This window comes from Cygnus atratus, chromosome 1 (genome assembly GCF_013377495.2).
Source record: "Cygnus atratus isolate AKBS03 ecotype Queensland, Australia chromosome 1, CAtr_DNAZoo_HiC_assembly, whole genome shotgun sequence".
Taxonomy (NCBI): Eukaryota; Metazoa; Chordata; class Aves; order Anseriformes; family Anatidae; genus Cygnus; species Cygnus atratus.
Window position 1 is genome coordinate 186,319,367 of NC_066362.1, and position 25,570 is coordinate 186,344,936.

A 25,570-nucleotide genomic window follows, 5' to 3' on the forward strand; every position below is an offset into this window, starting at 1 on the left:
GTAGCTGACATGAAGGTAGAGCATGAGTTTGTTCCTTGTTCTGCAGCCGTATCTCTGCATTGTCTTCACTTCTAGTATTTCATGTTTCCTCTGATTACATCGATTCTTCCATTAAGCTTTTAACAGCTCTTGTCTTGTGAAGATTACTTCAAGTCTCGTGACATGGTGTTGTTTCAACTGCTTCAGAGGAGCCTGTGCACCGTGGACTGGATGCTGTACACTGCAGACAAGCCTCATGTTAAAAGGGGCCAGTAACACAGTCTGCAGGATTACTCCTTGGGGAAGGCAGCTGGTTCCTTAGCAGAGGATCTGAAGTTGGCACCGTCTCAGAAATTACCCCATTTTATATAAGAACAGAATGGCCCCAACAGTGTCCCTTACACTATAGAGAGAGCTATCCCCAGAAAGATCAGCAGCAGGTGGGGTAGTGCCTGTCATGCTGTGTGCTCCTGCTGGTTCTGAAGCTTTCTAACGCAGCGGTGGTAGATAAGCTTGGTCAGAGTATAGCTTTGCAATTACTGGTGCCGCCCTTGGCTCAGGGACAAATACCAAAGAATAAGAAGCATGGGGTGGAAAAAAATATATTGTTCTTCATCCCAAGGCTGTTTGCCTTGTCATTAATTGATGGGACTACCTGTAGCCCTGGGAGCAAATGATAACCCTGGAATCGCCAGCTTTTCCATAGCTGCCCCTTTTCTGCTGGGACCTGGAGAGGTAGACGTGCTTTCTAACCCACCCTAGATAAATAATTGCAGTGCCTTCTCACTCACTGAGACAGAGTAAGAGGGACTCTGATGATCTGGATGTTAACACTGCTTTCCAGCTCCAGTGGTGGCTGCCTCCAAACTTCCAGTCAGCAGTACCTGTCAGACACGCTGCCTCTTATGAGAAAAGTGAAAGAAAAATTTACATCACCGGAATTTGTACACATAGATTTATCAAAATTCAGGTCTAACCCAGTAATGCACAAAATTAGAATATTCTCCTGCCCTCGTGTCCTCTTGTAAGTAGCATCAGAAGCAAAACAACCTTAGGTTGTGGTTAAGGGGATGAATGCTGATGGGTTTTTACCTTAAATTCTGTCTCACCTGGAATATGGAACAAACCTGTTCTTTAGTCACTTTGGTTTCTTCATCCTCTGATGAACCTGAGGAGGATAATGCCACTGGTACCTGCTGGAGGTGGAGTTTGGCATTCTCTGGGTAGGTAGAGCTTTAACTGTTGGGAGCGGTCCATGGCGTGAATGTGCACGTAGGTAAGTGCTTAAAGGAGAAGAAAAGATTATTATTTAAACCAGTTCTTCTTTGGGATCTGCTGTCTGTATGCATGTTCCCAATCTGCCTTCCTCCTTGAACCCCCTGAAGGATTCCTGGGAAATGGGCGCTGAGGAAAGCTGGCAGCGTGGAGCGTGCCCTTTTTTTCCTGTGTGGTTGTGAACAGGGTGTTTTTTCTTTCCACTTCTCAGGTCGGGAACTCAGTTTCAGGTGTTTGCGTACACGTTCCCTCCTAAAATAGGAATGTCTGTAAAGGTAACACACCTCAAAGTGCAGTTACAGCCGTGCCGCTGCAGCTGACCAACTCATACCCCCGATCTGAAGCGTTGTACTCCCCATACGGTCACTTCTCCGTAGGGGTGCTCCATCCTGGGCAGCTCCCTCGTGCTAGGTGAATCTGGCTCGTTGCTTCGTGTACTACAGAGGATTTTGCCAGCGGTTTTCTGAGGGATGTAGAGCAGAGGTGAACCAGAACTAGGTAGGGTTTGGGGTCAGACTCCCAAACACTGTTGGTCCACCTCTATTTGCCTAGGTGTCATCGTTTTCATATTCCTACGGGTTGGTCTGGACAGAATAACTCAGTGCTACAATCCGAGTATTTGGTAGCTTGTATTCCACACAGCACAGACAGCTTCGGCTGTGAAACTGGGCGCCATGATTTCCAGGAGTTCATGTGCTTGGCACGGAGAGGATAATTAGGAGGAGAAGGAACATGAACATGCATCATCTGCTCCGCTGGGAACGACTTAATGGTGCAGCTCCACTTGGAGCAATGCTGCATCCCAGGCGTCAGAACCAGTGCTGAGTAGGGGAGAGGGATGATTAGTCTGGGACAGTCTGCAGAATTTCAAAAGGACAAAAGATGCATCCTGGAGGTCAGTGCGCGGCCCGCCAAAGCAGCGATGTGACGATACGAGAATTCCTCAAACCCTTTGGAAAATTCAAAGGGCTTGAGGTTAAAAAAAAAAATGGCTGAGAGTAGCCCCGTTTAAAATCAAAAGCAACTCGTCTCTCTCTGTGCTTACCAACAATAAAAGCTAGATTTCCTCTCTTGACCACCGTCGTGAGCTTTACTAGTTCTGACGTTCCCCCTGTTTACTCCGAGAGAGTTTCTTGGCTGTTGTGGTCTTTTTGCTAGACAGCTGGCTTGCAGGAAGGAGCTGCTTCGGTGACAGTTCGGCAGCTGCAGAACGACAGCTGAGCGCGCCCCCGGGAGAGAGCGCCGTCTTACAACAAGGCCAGAGGCTGTTGAGCAAAACCTGCTGCGTGTTGTAACTGTGTGCTGCGTGTTGCACGCTGTCTGGGAGCGCTGGAGCCGGAGCTGAGGCAGAAATTCAGGGATCCTCTTGGAGAGCTCTGAGCAGCCAACAACACGCCCTTTCCATCCACGGTTGCTGGAGGAGGTGGTGAGGTGCGCTGTGGTCTTGCTCAAAGAATAACAGTTAATTTTTGTTTTTAATCTTGAGCCCGTTTCGGTCAGTCTGTGCTTATGCTGTTTCTGCCTCTTGCCCATTTTATTAGCACTTCACAGATTTCTTCATGAGTAATTAAGGGATATTCAGCAGGCAGCTCGTGAAGATCTGCGAATGCCGGAGCTGTACTTTGTGGGATCAGACAGTAAGGTTGGGGGAATTACTTTCATTTTTTTTTTTTTTTTGGATGGAGATTGTTGAACAACTAACGCTAATTGCAGGCAGTAATTTCAGGTTTGGAAAACGCTTTTATAGAAACTTGATCAGCTTAGTTCCAGCACGATGCAATTAAAAACAACCCCACGTGTTGTGTGCATTTACCAGAGTATAAAATACCCACGTTGTGGAAAGTTGTGTAGAAGTACAGGCTGTAATATAATGAAGAAAAGCTGTTGATCCCAAAGGTTGCTGGAGTTGCAAGATTTTGAAATACAGAGGAACTCTGAAACGTGGTGGGTTTTTTTGCTTGTTTTTTTGGGGGGGTGTTTTTTTTGGAACTGTCACAAGGAGGACCGAACCCAGCTCTGTTTTATACCCGTATGTGCTTTCTGCTTGGTGCCCAGAGGCCAAGCTCTTCCCACCTAGCCTTCCCTCCTGCATCACCAGCTCCTCTCCCTCCTCTGCACCCTGTCGTTCTTTGTCCTGGTGTTATCTGGTCACAGGGTAGTCAGCCAGTGCAGCTTGCTAACCTCACAAAGCTCTCCTTTATTTATATATATATATATATATATACTTATTTATTACCCTTCTAGGGTAGTTTTCTTCCAGAATTGAATCCAGAAGAGTTCCAGTAGAGCGTGGTTAGGTAGAAGAAGTAAGGAGAGCGAGACCTTCCTGTTTGGCGGTGGTGAGCTGTTAAGCCCGTGCTTTCTCTCAAAATTACTTTAACATGAATAACCTAAATTTTTGGGGGGTTCTCTAGAACCTGAGCTGAAGCTGTCTGGAAGCCCTTACACCGGAGGGAAGGGGCAAAGAGACTGGGTGAGCCCAGCCCAGTGATTTCCCTGTTTGCAGCTTTCTGAGGCTGCTGCAGAGTCGTGCTCATCGCTCAGAGGCTGCGCTCGGTCACCTCCGTAACTACAGCCCGGCCCTTCTCGCCTGGGGTCTGGGCTGTTCGTTTGCCAGCTGCAAGAAGCTCTCTCTGCACCTGTTTCATCTGACTCGGTCTCTTTAAGGCCTCTGGGAATTTGTCAACTGTTTTCCCTTCGTGGTCACGTTGTTTGAGTACGTTGAGGGTTTTTAGTTGCCTTGCCAGGTACCAAGTCAGTGACAGGGGCTGTGTAATTCAGAGTTTGGGCTGCTCAGGTCTCGATAACAAACGGCCAGCTGTTAAATTTTCAGCTTCCAAGGCATCCAAAGCTCACTTTCTCTGCATTTTCAGATACCACCCTCCTTCCTGCTCCGGTGCACCGGTCCTCAGTGGTGGCAAGTTGTTTCCCACTACTTTTCCACCAACTTTTTCTGCACGTGTTGGAAGGCTGCTAGGAGGAATCCCGTCGGTGTTCCTGGAGCACCAGAGGAGGCGGCGGCTGTCTCCTGGAGCGGTGCCCTGGAGGGCTGCTGCAGCATCTGTACCTCTGCACCTCGCTGCAGCTGTTCGGCTGGATTTATTTTTGGACAGGAGGGATGCGTGTCAGGCAGTTGGAGGGAACCGAGGCAGTAATCAATCACATTTGTAACCCAGCAGCAAGTTCTTGCTCCGGGGGCTGCGTGCTGGTTGTGTGAGGAGAAAGCAGAGGGAGTAAAGCAGGGTAGCAGGGCACGTCGAGCATTGACTGTCGGTGGAACAACCCTGCCTGAGCTGGGTGTCCTGCATCTTTGGAACGACGCAGATATCCCATCGGGAATGAGCGAGAAGGCTGCTCTGCCATGCCCTCGGGTACCTTTGGTACAGACGCAGGGAGAAATCCTGGTGAAGTAAATGTGGTGTCGCAAGAACTGGGCAGGACCTCAAGGGTTAATCCTTCATTTTTGCCTCTGTCCTTGCTGGTATTTGGCTGAGGATAGTCATATATATTCTTCTTCTTAAACAGGGCTTAAATTTTAGTCTAGAAAATAATTTCTTTGTACTGCTAAAATGTCCTAATTTATTCTTTGTGGGGGGAAGTTCCTGGAAAATATTACAGAGCAGAATGAGACATCACCACAGGAGGTACCTGGTAGTATTTTAGGAGACCGGTAACTTCCAGGAGGAGGTGATGTGTGCTTGTTTCTGAATGCGCTCTGTTCATTCTTTTATACACCAGCAAATGGTTACGTGAGACAGCACTTTGTGTCTTGAAGCTTTCCCAGCAAAAGTGGAGGGCCACTGCTGCCCTTTTAAATAGGGAGAGTGGGGTGGGTGAGGAAGGGTGCCGTTCTGATGGTCCCAAGAGTGTGAGGGAGAAATGGGATAAGCAGGTGAAAATCAGGCATGCTTCTGGACATGTGCTGACGAGACACAGCCGCCTGCACTTGCCCATTGTGGTTCCTTTCTAAGCACGCATGGAGAAGATCTCAGGTTAGTGGCCACATCGTTTCATCAGTAACCACCACCAGGAACAAAGTTCATGAAGCGTGATGCTGCTCAGTAGTAGTTTCCTGATTTGCTGCTGTTATATTTATAACCTCAGGAGGCAGGCTGGCCGTGCAGACCTCCTTTCTCCTCTCCTCTTGGAATCTGCTCAGGATATGCACAGCAAAGATTGTCTGGATTTTGGGCAACATCGTTGACATCTGTTGATGTTGTCCTCGATTGCCTTCCTCTGTTTGCCACGGAGCAAAGCCTCGGTGTAGCATTCCCAGGCAGTGTTTGTCCCAGCTCTTTATCATGTGGACGCACGACATGAGCACAGCTGGGTGTCTGTGTCTTTCCTTGGCTGTCTCACAGGTTGACTTCTGCTCCTGGCTTTAGGTTCAGCCCTGCAGGGTATGCTAGTTGTGGCCTTGCTCAGTTGTGTGCCTGGTGGCAGCCTGCAAATAACCCTTGCTGTAGCGCGTCTCCTCAAGAGCTTTTAGGGACTGTGTGCCTTTCCAGAGGATAGAAAGGTCCGAGATGTCTCTGTAGTTCCAGCTGCCAGCCTGGTACGGGTAAGATTCACGTTGCCCTAAGGTAATCCTAGCTGTGGCATGCCAATTCTGACCTCCAGGCACACACAGCGAGGCAGGGATTGGTTTTAGCTGCGCACCAGCCCTTCGGTGAAGAGGTGACATCTGGATGTTACGACCCTTGAGCAGGTGGAAATGAAGTAAGCGCGGAGGTTGATCCCACAGGATGGAAAGCATCACTGAACGATAGGTAGAAGATGGGTAAAATGCTGTACAAGTGCACTTAGGTGAATTCAAGTACATCTTAAACTAATGCACCGAGAGCTTGTGTTTCTGAGCAAGGGTGCACGGTGCCTTTTTCTTGGCTGCTGTTGTGTGCTAAGAACTGGTGACCTTAACATAGAAAACTTCGTCTTGTAACAAGCCGTATCACTTAAAGCTTGTGGAATACCTTCAGATTTTATTTTTTCTAGGCTTTATGGACAGAAAACTTGAAGTGAACCAATACTGAGTAAGTAATTTTGAAGTTACTGCGCTAGTTCTAAGTGGCGATGGAAAAGTCAAGTATGTAATTCAGCTGCAGAATTCTGCAACCAGATTTCTTTGAGACATAATTTCCTCTCGTTCTTGCCTCGCGTGCTTTACTTATCATTTGAATTGATGCTATAGGGCATTAGTGATCCCGTTTTTGTCTTCTAATCTTTCTAATCCAAAAAAAGAATGGTCTTGTGCTTCGATTGCATGGTAGTTCTGTGCACATCACAGTTAATTTTATAGCATTGTTATTTTACAGACTCAGTTTTATAACTAGGACCTTAGAGATTGTGCTTCTTTTATGCCAAATGTTAAAGATCTGCCGGTGGGGCCCTTACACTACAAAACCATGTGTGTGTGTGCATATGTGTCAACATGCACGTGTAAATCTGGGCAGTAACATGTTACGGAGCGGTGGCCCCTGCATTAAAAGTCACATCTCCAAGTCTGGTCGTGACGCTCACAAGCAGGAAGATGAACCCAGCAGATTCCATTTTTGATGGTGTTGTCAGCCTGATAGGGCTGGGCTTGGTGAGTGGAAGTGTTCAGCTTTTGAGGGCAGTGCGTGTTTTGAACTGCTTTCTGTGGTTTAAGAAAGAAGTTGGAATTGTAACTATTTTTAAGTTATCTATTTCTGAAGGTCCGACAAGAATTAGTTGAAGAATACGAGCAAGTTAAGAGCATTGTCAACACTTTAGAGAGCTTTAAAATGGACAGACCTGCAGATATCCCCGTATCCTGTCAAGATGAGCCTTACAGAGACCCCGCTGTTTGGCCCCCTCCTGTTCCAGCTGAACACAGGTAATGAGAGGCTCAGGCAGGGTGGATGGAATAAAACTGGTTTGCCTTAATTTCAAGTTCTTTTTTCATTCTGATTGTATTTGTAACACGAAAATCACATTTCATTTATACCGTAGTCACTTTTAATAAAGCTTAAATATAATCCGTTGGGGAAAAAGTGTAAATAAATTACAGTCAGATTTGTTACTGGAGTTCTAAAGAAAGTCAGGCTTTTATTCTGGTGGGAGGGACTAAGTAAGTCCTGGAGCTAGAGTCTGCTGGAGAGCTCAGTGAGCTTTTGGTGACGGTTGCCTTTGTCATATGGAGAGAGAAAACTTTTCCACTTCAATTTATTTAAGCAGTTGAATTTGTTTATGGCTGAGGGCTCTGTAAGGAGCTGGAACTGAAGGAGCTGGAAGGACAGAGTGGTTAGAAACTGCTCCCTAGTTAGAGATAATATCACCTTTATTTAATCAGCTGGTTAGTTTGGTTAGCTAACCATGTTCTGCTATACATGCTGGTTTTCCTTTTGTAACCACTCTAAAAGTAACTTCAGCTAACTAATAGTTTTCTTAAAATAAATTGCATGTGTGTTTTGTGAAATTCCTGTTTTTACCCTAATAGAACTTGACACAGGTTGTTGGAAGAAATAAACCAAAACAAATCTAATTTAAATACAAGAATAAAGGTTAATATGCCAACATTCTTCTAGTATTTTAATAACGAAGAATTTTGATGTTTGTGTACTCGTATATTCAAAGGAAAAAAAGGAAAGTGAAAGATCTGGGTTGGCAGAAAGAAATGCCAAGTTTATGTGTAAATTCATGTGCTGTATGATTATCAAACAAGCTGTTCTTCACTTTAAAAAAAAATAAAAAATGTAAATGTGAAATTAATATTAACGTTGATTCCTTTAGTGAGTGGTAGAAATGATTATCAGAATTTTGTGGTAATGTCATGGGAAGTACAAGATGTATTCCTTCTCATATCTGTTGTAGAGGTAAGGGCCCAATAGTTCATCTGCATTTTTAAGCTGAAATTTAAATTTTGTGCAAATAAGTAAGGAAAACTAACCACTCTTGTGTGCTGTTAAGCTTGATGAAAATGTATACAAAGCAAAATGCAGCAGTTTTATGCAAGACTGCGTATCCATACGTACTCCTTTTAAGTCATGTTCCACGAAAATGTTTTTTGCAGTTAGCAAATTTTGAGTTACTCAGAGCAAGACGAAGTAGAAGATTAAGGAGGGAACACTAATTAAAGTTGGGTGACATTTCTGGCCACGTATTTCAGTTTTCTGGTTCAAGTTTTATCCCTAGAGCAAAATGACTGTGACACCTCGTCATAAAAACAAATTCTGCCTCCTCATGCCACTGCTGAGTTCCCTTTGATATCGTGGGTGATGCACGCAAGTATAGGTGCTTGCAGTTTGGCTCTGCTTGCTTTTGCTGTCTGGGCAATTTCTACGTTTTGACATTTTCAGGGGAATTAAGTTGGAGGTAGGAGGATTTTTTTTTTTTTAATTCTCTCTTTCTGTTTTGGGGCCTGTCAGAGTTATTAGCCAGCATTTATTTTTTTTGCTAGCAGTGTCTCCTGGCTGTATAGGACTTGTGCATATGAATATAGCCTGGTATATTCTTGTGATTTAGAGTCAGAGGAAACTGTAATTCCATCTCTTTTACCAAGTTGTTTCCTCTCTTGTTGCAAGCGTACAGGTTTGTTGTAAGATTTGTACAATAGTTTTGGCTGATAATAATATTGATAATTTTCTTTTTTTTCCCCACTGTTGAAACTGTGTTTTGCCATTTTTCTGTCTTTGAGTGTTAGACAAAACTAGAAATAGGTTGCAGGATTTTCAGATATCAAGAGCTAAGACACAGGGGCTTGTCAGCTCTGATGATAATTCACTAAACGCCATTAACGAACTACTAGAATCCTTCCTCCTTAACACTGCTCTCTTTGCTCTGTTTCTAGCATGTTTTTGTTGTGTTTTTTGTTTTGATTTTTTTTTTTTGATCGTTAGGGCCCCGCCTCAGATAAAACGTCCCAACCGAGAAGCAAAGCCCTTGAGGAAGGACTCCCCAGGACTGCAGCCCCGGGGGCCCGCGGGCAGAGCGCACCCGGCCTCGAGGAGCGACAAGTCCGCAGGCAGCCGTGACAGGGAGCCGAGGGCTAGAGGGAGGGATGACAAGGTAAGACATGGGGGGAAGGAGCTGCCATGCACAGGTGGCTAAGGAAGCATTCATACTTCCACTTATTAAATACAAATTTTAAATAAGAAAAAGAAACCACAATAATCCTGACTCTAATCTGTCAGGGTAAAGTCCCTTCTCCCCCCTTTTTTAAAAAAAGGGGTCCAATTCATGTCTTGTGTAAAGATTTCCACATAAAAAGTACGGAAGTGGGACCAGAGCCCTTCTCTAGACTTCAGTCATTACAAAAAGAGTTCCACAGTGCTGTCGCTGCTGCCATGCCAAAGTAAAATTGGGTGTGCATGGAAGTCTAGTAGGGTTTTGTAAGTGATGTGGTGGTATGCAAATGTGTGCCAAATTGTCTGAAATTACATATTTGAAATTGGTGTGAAGGAGATGCAATGAAAGCAAACCCTGAGCAACTTTAATTTTCTTTTGTTTATGAAAAAGCTTTTGTTATTATTATGGTGTTTAGGAAGATGCTTCTTGGAAAGGCTTTGTCTTTTTTTTTTTTTTTTTTTTAAGAAAAAAAATAACAATTCATTGAATTGGAGTAAGTTGGGGATTCTTTCCTCTGTGGGCCCGTGACAAAGAAGCAGTGCTGAAGTGATAGAAAAGCAGAAACAGTGACTCACTGTCAAATAATGATGTCAAATCAACTGATATATAGGAAGGACTGTTTTGTGGCTGAGAAAAATGCCTGCGTGCGCAAACTGCTTTCTGAGACGCTTGCATTTTTAAATTCAGCTGTGGAGTCAGTGCTGGGAACACAAGGAATCTGTGGTATACGTGATTCAAGTCCAGAGTGTGCTGTAGTGGCTTTCCCTTCCTGACAGACAGTGATACAAGAAGCCCCTTCCTACGGGGCACACAGTCAGCATTGTATGGATCTAGGCAGACAAATAAGAAAATGTTTAGTCCAGTTTCCCTCCAGATGACTTCGGTTAGTCTCTTTGTGGCCCTTCTATTACAGGTTGTGTCTCAGTGCAGGAAAAACTCAGAAGATGCACTCTTTCCATCATGAATTGCTTTTCTGATATTCAAGAAAAGCATTGAGTAATATCAGCCCTTGTTACTGCTAGCAGGTAGGGCCAGGCACATCTTCAGCAGTGCCACCGAGTGACTGCACGGTTAAAGTGTAATCGGTTTAGAAATCTCTCGCCTCTGGATCAGTAAGATTTAAAATAACAAGGGTATGTCCTACAAGCTCCGAAAAGCTTGTAAGGATCTGCGAACTTGTTTACAGTTATGCCAGCTACACAGGGACTTGGAGGCGTTGTTTGTGACAGGTTCACCAGCTGTGTTCGTGTGAGGCAGCCTTCAGAGCCTTGGCTCTAATGAGGGTGAACTGGGCTCTAGAAGCTTCCCTGGGAAGAGTATTACCAGGGTTTACTATAAGGAGCCCACACCAACATGACTTGTACAATACTTATCTCTGGGAATAACACGATTAGTGACACTGCTGCTGTCAGACAGAGGAAGTCATGAAGGTCTGTTTAACCTGGTACGTTTTAAATGCTACCCTCATCTGAATAAATCGGTCACTAGGTGGCAGAAGGAAAATAGCTACTAATGTCTACTCAAAAAATGTGTTCTTCTTTTTGCATTTTTCTAGCTACCTGGTGGTCATTTTACTTTCTTTGTCTGAGGTATATTTGCAAAAGTCACACCAGGTTACAACTTCTCCTGTGTTGTTTGGTGATTTATGTAAGGAACCCATGGTTTTCCTTTGAAGAAAATTTTGAATGAAAGAGTAAATAGCCAGGCAAGGGAAGTGAAAGAAGTTAAAGCAACTTCCTATGTTTTATACACAGGCATGAAGATAGTTTTAACTTCCCTTTCAGCTTTATCCTATCTTAGTTTGCAAGTGTTGTAGGCTTTCATTCTGGAGTAAAGCTAAGAGAAACTTCCATCTGTGGCCTAGTATGTTCGTAGAATCGTAGAACAGCTTGGGTTGGAAGGGACCTTAAAGCCCACCCAGTTCCAACCCCCTGCCATGGGCAGGGACACCTCCCACCACACCAGGTTGCCCAAAGCCCCATCCAGCCTGGCCTTGAGCACCTCCAGGGATGGGGCAGCCACAGCTTCTCTGGGCAACCTGTGCCAGGGCCTCACCACCCTCTGAGGGAAGAATCTCCTCCTAACCTCTAATCTGATTCTCCCCTCTTAGAGTTTAAAGCCTTTCCTCCTTGTCCTGTCATTGTCTGTCTGAGCAAAAAGTTGCTCTCCGTCTTTTTTATAATATTAAGTATTGAAAAGCTGCAATGAGGTCACCCTGAATGTTGAATCAAAAAGTTCATTAACACTTTATGTTCAGTTAAAAACAACAGTTAAAGCATTTCCTAAGATGTTTGCTGCAGCACAATAGGTTGTACCCTTTCCTGGCTATATTACCATGCAATATGCATATTTATTTCTAATATTTTTCAAGCAGCTATAGCATGTATATTTTAAGAGTATCTTGCCTATGTGTGTGAAGCCTTTTATCACTGTTTCTCCTTCCCAGGCCATATCATCTTTTCATTCTGGCTGTATCCATCCTGCTATTAGGAGCTTTAACCTGACTATGCCTGTAAAATGGCCTTTTAGAGTGCTCTGTAAAATAATTTTGAACCGAAACCCACACGGATGGTGTTTATCCACTAAACCCTTACATTTACACATCCCTTTTTGTAAAATAACTGCTTTCAAGTGGTGCTTTCTTCTTATTTCCATGGGAAATTGTTAGGCTGGTTCTCAAGGTACCTTCTGCTGCATCATTTCCAAGAATCGTAGCTTCTGTTCGATAGTTCAGCTTAAAGAGGTGGCACGAATGTTACCTTGTCTGTCTTTTAGAAATTGCATAATACCATACCTGAATGCTTTTAGGAGTGGTCTTTAGATTATTTTTGATCCTCAGTGGGCAAGGATGGTTGCTGCAAAGGATATGAAATAGCGAAGGGCTGTGCTGCTCTGTCAGGGAAGTGAATATTAAAATTGATCAAGATGTGATTTTAAAATACCATAAAAGAGGTTTTTTGCTTGATTATTCCAGCATGCAACATCAGAAGCATATAGGCAAGGCAGATTATGGAAAAGAAGATGCGAGATGAGGTAGTTGCACGTAGGTGGAAGTACAGACCTCCATGAGCTGGGACTGGAAGGCTTTTTAATCTCCATTCCAGAACGCTGAAAGAACTGGTAGGCGATATGGCAGGGTTGGGAGCAGGGATTTCCAGTCAAACTTCCTGGGTCTGCTCTTGTCTCAGGGGAATGGTGAGCTGTGTTGACCATGCCTGTATTTAGGCGGGACGAGGAAAAGCGATCCAGGCAACTGGAGTTGTTAATTTTATCTAAACAGTACGCAAAGTTGTGGAACAAATGCAGAACGGAGGGAAATTGAATGGCTTGAGCACAGGTATTGCCTTTACTAGCACTTCCTGTGAAAGAAAGAACTCAAACAGAGTTTGAGTTAATGTCTTAGAGAAAGAAATTCATCTACCTGGGTGCCACATGGGAATTAATTAGTTAATCTAGAGGGCGTATGGTGGAGAAGAAGAGTTGGGGAGGAATTAAGCAGCAAGGGGAGTTTAAACCAAAAATATCAGTCAACTGGCAAATCACCTATGGATTTCCTCAAGACCAGGACTCTTATTTTACCTTTAAGTTAATGACCTCTGCACAAAAGTGCGGATTAAATTTGCTGATGTCACTGAGCTGGGAAGCACCATCACCAGTTGAGGAGGATGAGCCAAGAGGAGTTGGATGTCGTGGAAATGGGACGGTGGTCAGCGGTGCGGAGTGGCAGGCCATGCCCTCAGAGACAGTAAGGACAATTTCTTCTGGAAGAGGGGAGCTCAGCAGCTGTGGAGAAGACAGGCTGGGATGTATCAGCAGAAATCATCGTGTCCAGCTTTGGCACATCACCTTTTCCCTGGTGGTGATGGGAAGGGCTGGCTGCCTGAGTGAGGTGCCACCTTCAGCTTTGGCAGCACAGGGTGTGGAGGGCATCTGGCAGTTGTTGCTGCTTCTGTGTGGTGGGAAGAGCCTGCAGGAAGAAAAGGTGTCTTCGTACCCGGTTCTGGTCATCGCAGCCCCACGGTTATCCTACGTGAATGATCTGCTGGAGGTTGACTGCAAGGCAGCAGTGTGATGGGAGTGAGAGTGAAATCCTCAGCCCAGCTGGATGAGAGGAGAGATACTGATGCTGTTACAGGTGACACTGGTGAGGCGCTGGTGGGGCTGTTCTGTGTGCGTTTCAGCAGCCGTGCTCCACAAAGATGTGCTCGTGTTGCAAGAGGGGAGGGAAAAGGGGTTGGTAAATGAGGGCAGAGCACAGGCGTGCTGCAAGCACAGCGGGGTGGTGGACACAGCAAAGAGACGGCTGCTGCAAGCAATGCACAAACCTAGTGCAAGAGCAGAGAGGTTCAGTTCGGAAATAAGGTGTTTATTCCAGTGAGGGGGTCTGATACCCCTTCCTGGTGGATTTCTGACTGCGTTGAGGTCAGGACTTGTCTGAGGAGAAGGTTTGGGTGATGCGATTGCCAGGGGGCTGGGTGGGAGCGGTCTCTTGCAGTCCTGTACGCCTCTGTCTGCGGACAGGCATCCCTAGAGAGAAGCCGTCACTGCAGCCTTACTTAAAGCTGGGAAAGAGACGAGGATATGGCTGGGGAAATCGTGCTTACTCACTATGAGAACATGTCACTCAGTCCTGCTGCCTGCGCCCAGGCAACACGCTTTCCTTTCTTTCAGGTCTCCACTCACCTGTTGACAGAGGATTGAATATTGGGCCAATTTGGGACCAACCCTAATAATCTTATTACACACGTGACTGTAAATTCTTTAAATCTCACCAGGACTAAACCCCCCAGACGCTGAATTTCACCAAAATGGCAGCAGCATGACGCTGACAGTGCGTCTCCTGGTGGCGTCCCCTCTTGCTGTCCCCCAGGAGGCAGGAGAAGAGTCCCTGGGCCAGGGCTGGGCCTTCTTTCAGCTATATCACACTAAGAGCCCACCATCACCTGGGCTGATTTATTTGTTTATCCCTTTTTCTTTCCCCCCTGTTCTCCAGCAGGCAGCCCTGCCTCAGGGCCATGGGTTCGAGCTGCTCCAGCCTCCTCCACCAGGCGCAGCAGCTGAGCAGCTCGCCCTGCCTTCTGAGCTGCCCTTGCTCAGTTTCACCCTGAAAAAGCAACACAGCCGATGCGTTTTGAGAGGCACAGGGAAATTCTTCCACTAGGAAAATCAGTTCCTTATAGATGGATATGAGAGAAATTTTAACAAAGACAGACAGCAAATACCTTTTGCTTTACTGAATTTTTTATTTACTGATTTTTATTTTATTTACTGATTTTTTCTATAGTTACATTTGGATTCCATTTTCTCTCTTCTGAAACCTTCCGAACTCCACAGGGCTTTTTCTCTCCCTTTCCTTTCTACGCCAGGCCATTACATTTTTGACACTACCTTTTTGTCTAACCACAACCCTCAGCTTGATTTCCATTGCAGAAACCCTGAGCTGGGAGCACTGAACAACACCGCGTTCGCTTGGAAGGAAGAAATAAAAACAAGGGGGAGATAAACTGCTCCCTCACCGGCCTTGTGGGCAGACGGCAGGCAGGAGGGGTGCAGTCGCTACCTTTGTCCTTTCTCCACTGTGAGTTTATTTGTGTTCTCTCCAGCTGCCTCTCAGGCCTTCGCTGAGGCCGCTCTTGTGCCGCCAGCTGGGATTCTTTAACTTGCTCGCTGATGGCATTTAGAGGCTGAGTTAGAGAGTCCTAAAGCAGCTCCTTGCTCGGCCCCCTTGGGTAAAACAGTGCAGCTGCTTTTCAGGCACGGCCCAACGCTGCCGTCGAAGTGCTTTCTGTCGTCAGAGGCCCAAGAGAAGGAGGAGCACGAGCTGTGATGCTTCAAAGCGAAAATATTGCTTCGACCCCGTCAGCTTGCCGGCGTTGTGGAGGCATTAAACCAGAAAGTGGGGGCTGCTGGGGGCAGAGGCAAGGCTGGGCTTGGCCTCTGAATGGGTTGCAGCTTGCTGCAGAAATGACTGGAGTTAAAGACGTCTGGATGGTTGGGGAGCTTGCTTAGGGCTTTCAGTGCTGTCCTTAAATAAATATGGCCTTTTTGCAAGCTTTTAACTCTTTACGGAGCTTGCGTGTGAATGAGAGAAGGGAAAATGGATAGCTTGCAGGAGAAATTGCTGGGCAAGAAGGCTTTATTTGAACACGGGGAGAGACCCTTCTCGGTTTTCCTTTGTCAAAGACAGCGGGTGTAAGAGCTTTGTGTTCTTCTGTCGTGGTGGGGTGCCCCTGGCTGAGCTCGGGCAGGCGGTGCAGCAGGGGTAGCATCTTCCAAACAGGCTTCAAATGGTCTGGTCTTCAGCCAGGTTGCAGTGCAGCACAAAGTTCCAGCACCGTCTCCGTTCTTACACGAGTTGCATTCGTGCATTCAGCCGTCCGAGGAGTGTGTCAGTCATCTAAAGAGTGGTTTAGCACTGGTAAGAGAATCAGGTTCACTAATTTAACCAACCAACCCACCCACTGTGACAGGTAATGAGGTTTGGCATGGGTTTGTCACCGTGAGCTGCATCCCTGGAGAAAGCATTGTGCAGCTGTGGTGGCAGCAACCACAGGTGTTTGGGGACTCTTCGTGGCGTGCAGGGTGTGAAAACGTTGGTTTTGCTGCCCATCGTGGTGCTGTGATAGTTGCATTAGAGCTTCATATCTCCATGTGGCTCGAGCGGAGGCTAAAGCAGACATTATTGCAATGTTTTAATGGTAAAGGATATGTGCAAAGAAAAATGTCCTTACGAGCCTGTGTGACTTTCACTTCTAGGGAAAGAAAATACCCCAGGAAGGTGTTGGTGATGGGGAAATTCCAAAATTTGATGGAGCGGGTTACGACAAAGACTTGGTTGAAGCTCTTGAAAGGGATATTGTGTCAAGGAATCCGAGCATTCACTGGTATGAGGATTTTCTCAATCGAAGTGGTTTTGCCAGCATGGAAGAGGGGAGAAATTATTCTTCTCTTAAGCCTTTAAAACAGGGAGCCATCACAATCTTATACAATTGAGCAAAGCAAGATCTTTTGGTTTTAACAGTTTATTAATTTGATTACAATCAGGCTTTTGCTGCTAACTGGTATTGCAGTGCAGCACATCCATTGCAAGTGCTGCCGAAATAAAGGCATACTCCAGAGATCTCTAAAGATACTGCTTTGGTGCTCACATTATCCAAAACAATTTTTAATTAAGCAGCTCAGAGTAACTTGAGTCGAAAATCATTTTTTCCCTACCTTTCACAAACGGATCTAGTTTTAGGTCATGGGATTATAGGAGTGCTCTCACGAGGCATACACTGGCATGCTAAAAAGGGATGGCACCGAGTGAAAAGCTTTTGTTTGTCCTTAGGTAAAAGCAGGAGGAATATTGCTGTACGGGAATCTCATAAAAGTTTCTTCTTGCACAGGGATGACATAGCAGATTTGGAAGAAGCCAAGAAATTATTAAGAGAAGCTGTCGTTCTTCCGATGTGGATGCCTGATTTCTTCAAAGGGATCAGAAGACCTTGGAAGGTGGGGATTTATTTGGTGTCTGAGTAAATGGCAAGCCGTAGTTACATACGTCTGCTGTTTTAGCATGTGTGGATGGCTGCAGTAGATGGCTAGAACGCCGAACAGGAAAGTTCAGGAATTTGTTCGTGAAATCCTCTCGTAACGATTCAAGTAAAATGTGCTGAAATAAACAGCTGGAAATGGATGCGGGTTTTACACTAAATAATTCTCTAGTGTTTACTCCGTGATTGCTTCTTGATGTTAATACTTTCTGTATGTCAGCCTGTACACATTAGCAAGCGTATAGGGTACACTGAGAGAAGCAGAAACACTTAATGGAAAGCTCTGCTTAATAGAACGGCTGCTTTTCAGCATTTCACCGAGGAAAGCAGTTGTTGGACTGTTTTATTCTGCATATGCCAGCTCTCTCTCACGCTGACTGCAAACTGCAGGCAACAGCAAGGATATGGGGCTGGGCTGGGCTCCTGACGGACCAGAGATGAGCCCAGCTTGGGCCTTGCTCAGACCTAAAAATGAAGAGGAGCGAGGAGGTTGGCGGGTGTTACTGTAGCCAAAAAATAAAATTATCTTGCTTTTGTCATGGGATGGATTGACACTTGTTTGGGGAATAACTAGTCACAACATAGGGGCCTTCTGGTTACGGGGAAGCATTTGGTGATAAACTGAGGTGAAGAGGCTCTGCTGCAAGTTGTCTGCCATCCAGAGTCTCCAAAGAAATGGCATGTGTAGGGAGTGCTGTGTCCATGAGTAGTTTTTTAGTACGCTGGCTCAGCAGCGTACATCAGACCTTGCGTTACTAACGCTTGCCCCGTCTTTTCCTGTTTGGTCCTTATACTTCTCTCACGTTTAGGACTGGCCTTCAAAGCTGTCCTCCTCCAGCCTGAGCCACCCCTAGATCCCCCTGCGCTGTTTATTTATGGAACAAAGTGCTGCAGCAACTGACGAGTGGAAGACGTGTCATTCCTGGGGCTTGTGTCTGCAGGCAGCAAAGAGGGGAAGTTGGAAGGGTGGGAGGTAGCAGCAGGAGCTGTGGGATTGCTGCCTGAGGGAAGCTCACGGAGGTTTTTGTTGTAGGGAGAGAGTCCCAGCCTAGGTCAGCGCACCTTCTGGGCCTGAGCTGCGTGGCCTTTGGGGTTTAGTGTGTTTGTGGTCAGTGCCAGTGTGCTCGAGGTTAAGCAAGCTGGATGAAGCCTAGATATTGTGGGTCACAAGTGTAGAGAGATTTTAATGTCTATTGAATCTCTCTCCCTTCCTCTTGGCACAGAGGAATTTGATCCATTCCTTTTTAGGCTACTGGGGCACTACCTGTCCAGCCTTCAGAAACTTTTTAAGGGATTGAAGAGCTGCTGTGCTGCTTTTCCACCTATTAACATGCCTAGAGCATGCAGTGGCCATCTGTCTTTTAAGGCAGATATCTCAGCAGGCTGCAGGGAATGTAGAGTGCCAATGGCTTGTCTCTCCAAATATTGTGGCAGTAGATAGAGAAACAACAGCCTCATCTTCGGAGTTAGTCTCTTTCTCTTTGCATGAGATTATCCTTTCTTGCTGGCCAGTATCACTTCTGAAAGCTAGGTGGTTGCAGACGTGGAAGAAAGCGCTAAGATTATTTCCTCCCTTCAGCCTGAAATGCAGACTGATTTCTGACGAGTCCATGAAGAGTCTTCATTGTTAGCCTTTTCCCTGGGGGCTTGTGAAGCTGTAACTCTCCTGAATTTATTTTTCACGTAGAACAGCGTGTATTTTCCCTACTGTTGACCTCTGACTGTGCTACAAGGATGAGAAGTTCTGAAGGGAAGGCTGTTTCTCGCGGTAATCAGTGGAGCAGCAGGCATTTGTTGAGCCTGGGCATTCAGGACAATAACTCAGGGAAGAGGCAGCCAGATCTGTTTTTGGATGTTCAGATGCTCCTGAGAACAATTTCCACGACAGCCCTCGCAGTTTGCCCCTGCATTCATGCTCAGGACAGTGCCTTGCATGAAGGAGCCAGCTGCCTTCCCGATTCAGCACTGGGCTGTGTGCTTGCAGCCGTGGGTTTCTGAGGGTCCAAAGGCTTGCTCTTTCTTTTCCTCTGAACTGTTTTGTTCCAAGAAGGCCCAGTTGCTCTCTGTGCTTCCCACTGCTCTGCTAGTGATTGTTACAACAACAAGAAGTAACCCCGCAGTGATTTCATCAAAACACTTACTCCCCGTGGTGTGTTTCAGCTTCTTATTGGAATACTTTGGATTAACAGAGCCTTAGAGGAGGAATAAAGAAGCCTTTGTGTTCGTCAAGGATTTTAACTAGTGAGTAAGTGGCAGCCCCTCCTAGTTGCAAAGAGAAAGAGCAACTTGATCCGATGTGTTTCTCTTTGCAGTCGTGAACACCTTGTTTTCCTGAGTATTCAAGGTTTGTCTGATTTTTTTTTTTATTACTGACTTTTTTTTCTTTTTTTTAGTCCCTGTAGAACATGGTGTTCCCCTGGCTTTGCACCTGTGTCAGGCACATAGATAATGCCACCAGTATCCTGTGCTAGGTAATGCTCGCTGTAGTACTTGCACAGGAGGTACGAAGTGATGGGCTTTGGGTTCAGCAGTGAGCAGGGTGTGTAGCTGAAGCTGGGATTTGACCTTCCAGAGTGACGGAGGACTAAAACTACATCCCAAAGAAATGATGTTAGCCCCTTGTGTCACTAGGTCCTGCAGTAAGTGCAGTTCGTCGAACGCAGGTCAAGTGCGATTTGAAGTGAGGCGATGCTTGTTTTAAAATATTAAATAAGCACATTTTGAAACTCCGAGAGGCCGGTAAGTCATCTCTGACCTGCCTGTTACAGGCTGAGTAATTTTCACCCAGGCACTCCGGGCTTGTACTTGCAATATTATCATAACATCGGTGTGACTCTGCAGCAACTCAAATCCGTATATGTCTGAGTGTTCGTGGGGAGAGAAAAAAAGTCAATTTACTTTTCATGCTCGCTGCCCTGGAATTTAGGGAACCTTGAGCAGCCTGAAGAGTGACATTGGGCCGTTAGCTGTACGGGGGAAGTATGAACATTTCTGACTTAATTTCCCGATGAATGTATGTTGAGCTTGCGTTAGCTAAGTGTTAAATGGCAATAAAGGTATTAAGAGTTAATGGAAAATGGAATACAGAGAGGCGATTGCTTTTGAATAGTGCGTTTTTGAATAATTGCATTCCCGGTTGATTTGTTTTTATAGATCTCTTCCATGTCATTCTTTGTGCTTTTTGAAGTAAATTTTTTGCGGGGAGCAGATGAAATCTAATTTGCTCCGTGGCTTGCGTTTAACAGATACTTTATTGCTGTGGCGTTTTATGTAAGATATTAATTGCAAAGCACATTATGATGTGCAATTCTAATTCCAGCTAATTTCATTACCCCTGCAACACACCACAACTTTACTTTAGGAAACTCTTGTTAGCATGTAATCAGGCCTTGCAGTGGGGGGAAAAAAAAAGCTGCTGGAGCACTGCGTTTTCATAGCATGCTCAAAAAGCCGGTGTCCTTTTCTAGTGCTGTGAGGGGGTGGAACAATGTGTTGTCCCAGCTCTGGTGCTGAAAGGGTTGGAAAGATGATTCATGAAGATAACTATTTAAAAACGTTATCCCGATTTAGTGCTGAGAGTGAGCGGTAACCTCACGATGGGTCACCTGTCTTCAGAAACCTGTATTGTTTTTGTCGTGGCTCACTTAAAGAGCCTGTCTTTGCTTTATAGTCAGGGTGGTTAACCAGTCTCCGTGCTACAGTCTTAACATGAGTCCTGAGAGCAAGTCCTGCTGAGACAACCATGGAATCACAGAACGGGTTGGGTTGGAAGGGACCTTAAAGCCCACCCAGTTCCAACCCCCTGCCATGGGCAGGGACACCTCCCACCAGACCAGGTTGCCCAGGGCCTCATCCAACCTGATCTTGAGCACCTCCAGGGATGGGGCATCCACAGCTTCTCTGGGCAACCTGTGCCAGTGCCTCACCACCCTCTGAGGGAAGAATTTCTTCCAAATATCTCATCTAAATCTATCCTCTTTCAGTTTAAAACCATTACCCCTTGTCCTGTTGTCCTCTCCATGCTGAACAACCCCGACTCCCTCAGCCTGTCCCCATAGGAGAGGTGCTCCAGCCCTCTGACCATCCTCGTGGCCCTCCTCTGGACTTGCTCTAACAGGTCCCTGTCCTTGTGCTGGGGGCCCCAGAGCTGAACGCAGGGCTCCAGGTGGGGTCTCAGAAGAGCAGAGCAGAGGGGGACAATCCCCGCCCTCACCTGCTGGCCTTGCAGCCCAGGATATGGGTGGCTTTCTGGGCTGCAAGTGCACACTGCCAGCTCATGTCCAATTTTTCATCCGCCAGTACCCCCAAGTCCTTCTCCACAGGGCTGCTCTCAATCTGTTTTTTGCCCAACCTGACGGCCACAGAACTACTTAGATGGGGAGATTAAACAGTACGACACGTCCTTGTGTTCACTGAATGCTCTTCAGCACACTGACTTGTAAAAATCAACCAGATTCATACACACACTTGGTTAGGATTTGTTGGCAAAATGTTGTTCTGTAGAAAAATGCTCTACTTTCTGCAAAAGTATTTTGGTTTCTGTGAAACTTTCTTCACGACGGAGCCTTTGTTCCAAAAAGATGATGACTTCACTCTCTTCATCCACGTGTGCAGCCACTTGTGAGACGGGAAGGGCCCAAGTTCAAGTCCAGGCTCTGTCTGTTTCAGAGCAAGGCTGTAAATCTGTCACCTGCCTGCCAGGTGAGAGCTGCAGCAGCAGCTGTTGCCTGTTATGATTCTGACTCGGGTGAAGTGGTAAGGCAAATAAATTGCAGAACACTTCCATGCTGTTCTCATTATACGGGGTTCTTTTGTTTTCCACTGATGACAATTGTCATTAAGCAATTAAAATACAGATTTTGGATTATACTGAGGTACAGTATAGAGGACGATAGTGCAAATTTCCTTTATTTGTTGTTCGTTCCCTTTGTTTTCACCTTTCAGGGTGTGCTGATGGTTGGCCCTCCCGGCACTGGCAAAACAATGCTAGCGAAAGCTGTTGCTACAGAATGTGGAACGACGTTCTTCAACGTGTCTTCCTCCACGCTGACATCTAAGTACAGGGGCGAGTCTGAGAAGCTAGTCCGCCTCTTGTTTGAAATGGTACGTCCTCGATGGTGTGGTCTGGGGAGCTCTAAGGTGAGAAGGGACCTCCGTCTCGACTCCCTGCCCCTTCTGTAGCGCTCTGAAAGTATGGAGTTCACTGCACCGAGACCCCCCTCAACCAGGCAGAAAAAGACAATCCGTGTGTATCCATCTTGTTCAGATATGTCACTGAGGATTAGGAAGGAAAGAGTTCGTCACCCATGTTCAGGAGAGCTTTTTCCAGGCTAAAGGTAGAGTAGTGATCTTGACAGAAATTCAGTTATTTAGTTACGGGATACCAAGCCCGTAGTAATAGGAAGTAATTTGAAATTAGAAGGGATTGGGAGCTGTTATTCTAGGAGCAATACGTATTTTAGATCTGTTTCTGTTCTGAGTGATGGACACGAGCTTCTCAGTGAATTTTTGAGCACAGCCCGTCATGTGGGCTGTGTGAAAGACAGGCCCATGTGGACCTACACTGCAGGGTCATTCACCTCTTTGGGATCTTCATTTCGCTTCTAGCACACTCTCAGCTGAAACCTCTCTATTTTGGGGTAGACAAGGTTCCTTTCTGTCCCCTGTGCCTTGCCCTCACCAGCACAAAAACCTGGACGTTAAAAACTGCCTGTACAGTGCTTGTGTTCCTTTTCCCCTTTTCAAGACTGGTATCTGAGGAAAACCAACCAACACTGAAAGACCTCTGACTCGAGGGGCACAATTTGAAGTGTATAAACTTAAGCAGTTTGTAAATGAAAGATTTTGAATTATTTTTCTTGTGACAAGCGGGGAAGACGTCTATGTGGTATTTTAGGCTGAACTGCGTCGTGGTCAGACGAGGGCCTGTGCTTGCTGCACAAGTCTTAATAGCGATGTTTCCATTTGAATAAAGGCGAGGTTTTACGCTCCAACAACAATCTTCATTGATGAAATAGATTCCATCTGCAGTCGCAGAGGCACGTCTGACGAGCACGAGGCGAGTCGCAGAGTCAAGTCGGAGTTGCTGGTGCAAATGGACGGTAAAGATTACAGGCTTAGCTTTAATTTTGGGGCCGGGGTGCTGTTTCATTACAGATGGGAATGTAAAAAACTTGAACCATCTGGAAAACCTAGCTTTGTGGGTGGGGGGAAAATAAGACAAACTGGGAGGAGTACATTTCCTGAGTGTTTGAAGGCAGATAACTGAAAAAGGTGCTCTGCTTTATTTCTTTCTAAGATACCAATTTTGATGGAAAATTGAGAACTCATTTTTAAGAGACACCTTACTCTAGGAGAAGCAGATAATGGAAATTTGTGAAGTTTAAAGCAGGCCTTCATTTTTGATGCAATTTAAACAAATTTCCCTTCTTTTCTCAAATCTCCTGCTCAGGGACCCAGTGATCAGATCTCATTTTGCTGTGTGCTGTGGTGGCAGCTAATATTACCCTTTTAGTCACATCTAGTACCAGTTCTGTGCACCGAGGCCCCACCACCTGAGGAACATTTTGTGGGGTAGTGCTTTGATAATCACCTCTGTACTGCAGTTGCTGTTGAACCACCATGTATAATTGCCTCAAATATTCACCTTGCGTAAACAACTTTTTGCCTCAAAGTCATCATTTCTTTGCAGTCCTCATTTGGGAGGCCAGGGAGTGATTTTCTTACTTCTGTGGCCAGATTTGACAGAGAGCATTTTTGGTGGGGCCAACAGCGCTGCATGCACATATTAGTTAACACATAAATTTATTAACACGCACATTATTTCACACATACAGTGTTATTAGCACTGGCAAAGAAAGCCCTTCCTTGACTCAGCAAAAGAATGAGCTGTTCCCCTCTCTGTGACAGTGATGATGCCACATCTAAGCCATGGAAAGTCTGGAAAGTGGCTCTAGGAGCATAAGGAGCAGTTGCTGAGCTTTGTTTGAGCTTTTGCAACATTCATGCAATGTTTCTTAGCAAGCATCTCAAGAGAAATTTCTCTCAACCATTGTGCTTGCAGGGGTAGGTGGTGCCCTGGAAAACGACGACCCCTCCAAGATGGTTATGGTGTTAGCTGCTACTAATTTTCCCTGGGATATCGATGAAGCTCTCCGAAGGAGACTGGAAAAGAGGATTTATATACCTCTACCCACAGGTATGTTTGGTACAAGCATTTTACTTTAAAATGGCCTTTACAAGCCTACCTTAGGACTGCTCGGGGACTGTTGGATTTGGGAGGAATCATGATGTTTTTGTGATGAGCTGTGAAATTCAGGAGTTAATCGTTTGGTAGGATTGCTTTATTTTTAAAAAGAGTGAGAAAAAAAAAAAAAAAAGCCCTTGCTTGGGGGCTTAAAAACAAAGAGCTGCTGCATTGCTTTGCAAGCCCATTGCTGGGTTCTTACATTTTGAAAGAGAGTTCATTTTAATGAGCCTGGAATTATTTTAAATGTTTAACAGTCAGTCCTTGACTGATCATCAAAGGCACCCTTTGGACATGTTAAGAAATACTGCGAATGCACCTGTGCCCTTGCAGATGAATACAAAGAAGTGGCTCCATGAATTTTCGCTTACAGGCTTAGTTCATTGTAAATCACCACTTGCTTGCCTTACGACTAGGCTTCGAGTCACTCCGAATGCAGCGGGCTGATTGCTTTCCTGCCCCGAGACGGCTCAGCTTGTCTTGTCTTTTCTAGCTGTCATTCAGCTGTCCTATTAATTTTGAGATCCCTCTCGCTTGAAGTTTGCATAGCTTTGTTTCTGCGCGGTGCAGCGGGCGCCTCGTCTCCCTGCATGAGCACTCAAGATAACAAGATGCTGTGTGTGTGGTGACAGCAATTGTGATTGAGTTTAGCAGGTATAAGGACACTTAATAAGTCTACAGCTTGTCTGTGCAGGTTACAGGCAGCAACAGCTACTAACGGGATGCCTGTCTTTATGACCAATTAGTTTAAAATCCTATCAGCTCCTGCTCTTGTTTCTAATTAAACAAGATTGTTTTTTGACACAGTAGATTACACCCTGGACAACATACAAGATGGGCTCCTGTTTTATTTCCAGTCTTCTGTGCTGTCGTGTTTATTCTGTGTATAAGAAAGTTGAGCTGTTCTGTGCAAGTCTAAATGATGCATTTATAACTGCCTTGTGGCATTCGATGTGGTCAGGCAATTTAATTGAAAAAAAAAAAGAGAGATACGTCATATATACGCTTCTATATTGTACAATTTGACACAAGTATATATTCTACAGTGTTTCATTTTTGGAATACTGTAGGGGCTTGCTCATCCCGGTAGAAAAATTAGAAGAATATTCTCTGATCCAAGAAGCTCTCTGCAGGCACGCCGTGTGTACACTGCGCTCTGTAAATAGTAAATCCCCATTTTATATCCAGTGCCAGCTGTCTGATTGATACCTGCCTGTATTCTTGACAGTTCTGCAAAGCACTCCAAGCCAGCAGCCTTGGATGAGCTTTCTGATTCCCCTCTGCTTTTATTTATTTATTTATTTTAATTTGTGGCATCAGTGAATAAAAACGTGTGGATATTTCCTTCAGACTTTTAGCTTTTCCTAGTGCTACTTCCTCTGCCATGGCTGTCCTCATTTCAAAGTCATAAAAAGTGGTCACTGTGGATATGAAGATGCTGAGCTGCTTT

General features: G+C 45.5%; 1 protein-coding gene across 4 annotated transcripts in view; it reads left to right on the top strand.

Moving 5' to 3' along the window:
* Positions 1–25,570, top strand: part of KATNAL1 (katanin catalytic subunit A1 like 1) — a 40,018-nt gene that overhangs the window by 8,397 nt on the left and 6,051 nt on the right. For 3 of the 4 annotated variants that reach the window (XM_050708379.1, XM_035542521.2, XM_035542522.2), the window contains exons 3-9: positions 6,948–7,108; positions 9,111–9,279; positions 16,096–16,223; positions 16,728–16,833; positions 21,819–21,977; positions 22,849–22,975; positions 23,938–24,072. In XM_050708379.1, coding sequence (XP_050564336.1) covers positions 6,948–7,108; positions 9,111–9,279; positions 16,096–16,223; positions 16,728–16,833; positions 21,819–21,977; positions 22,849–22,975; positions 23,938–24,072 — 985 coding nt within the window. Of the gene's footprint in view, positions 1–6,266; positions 6,285–6,947; positions 7,109–9,110; positions 9,280–16,095; positions 16,224–16,727; positions 16,834–21,818; positions 21,978–22,848; positions 22,976–23,937; positions 24,073–25,570 lie in introns of those variants that run through there. The other variant, XM_050708380.1, reaches the window with a different exon arrangement.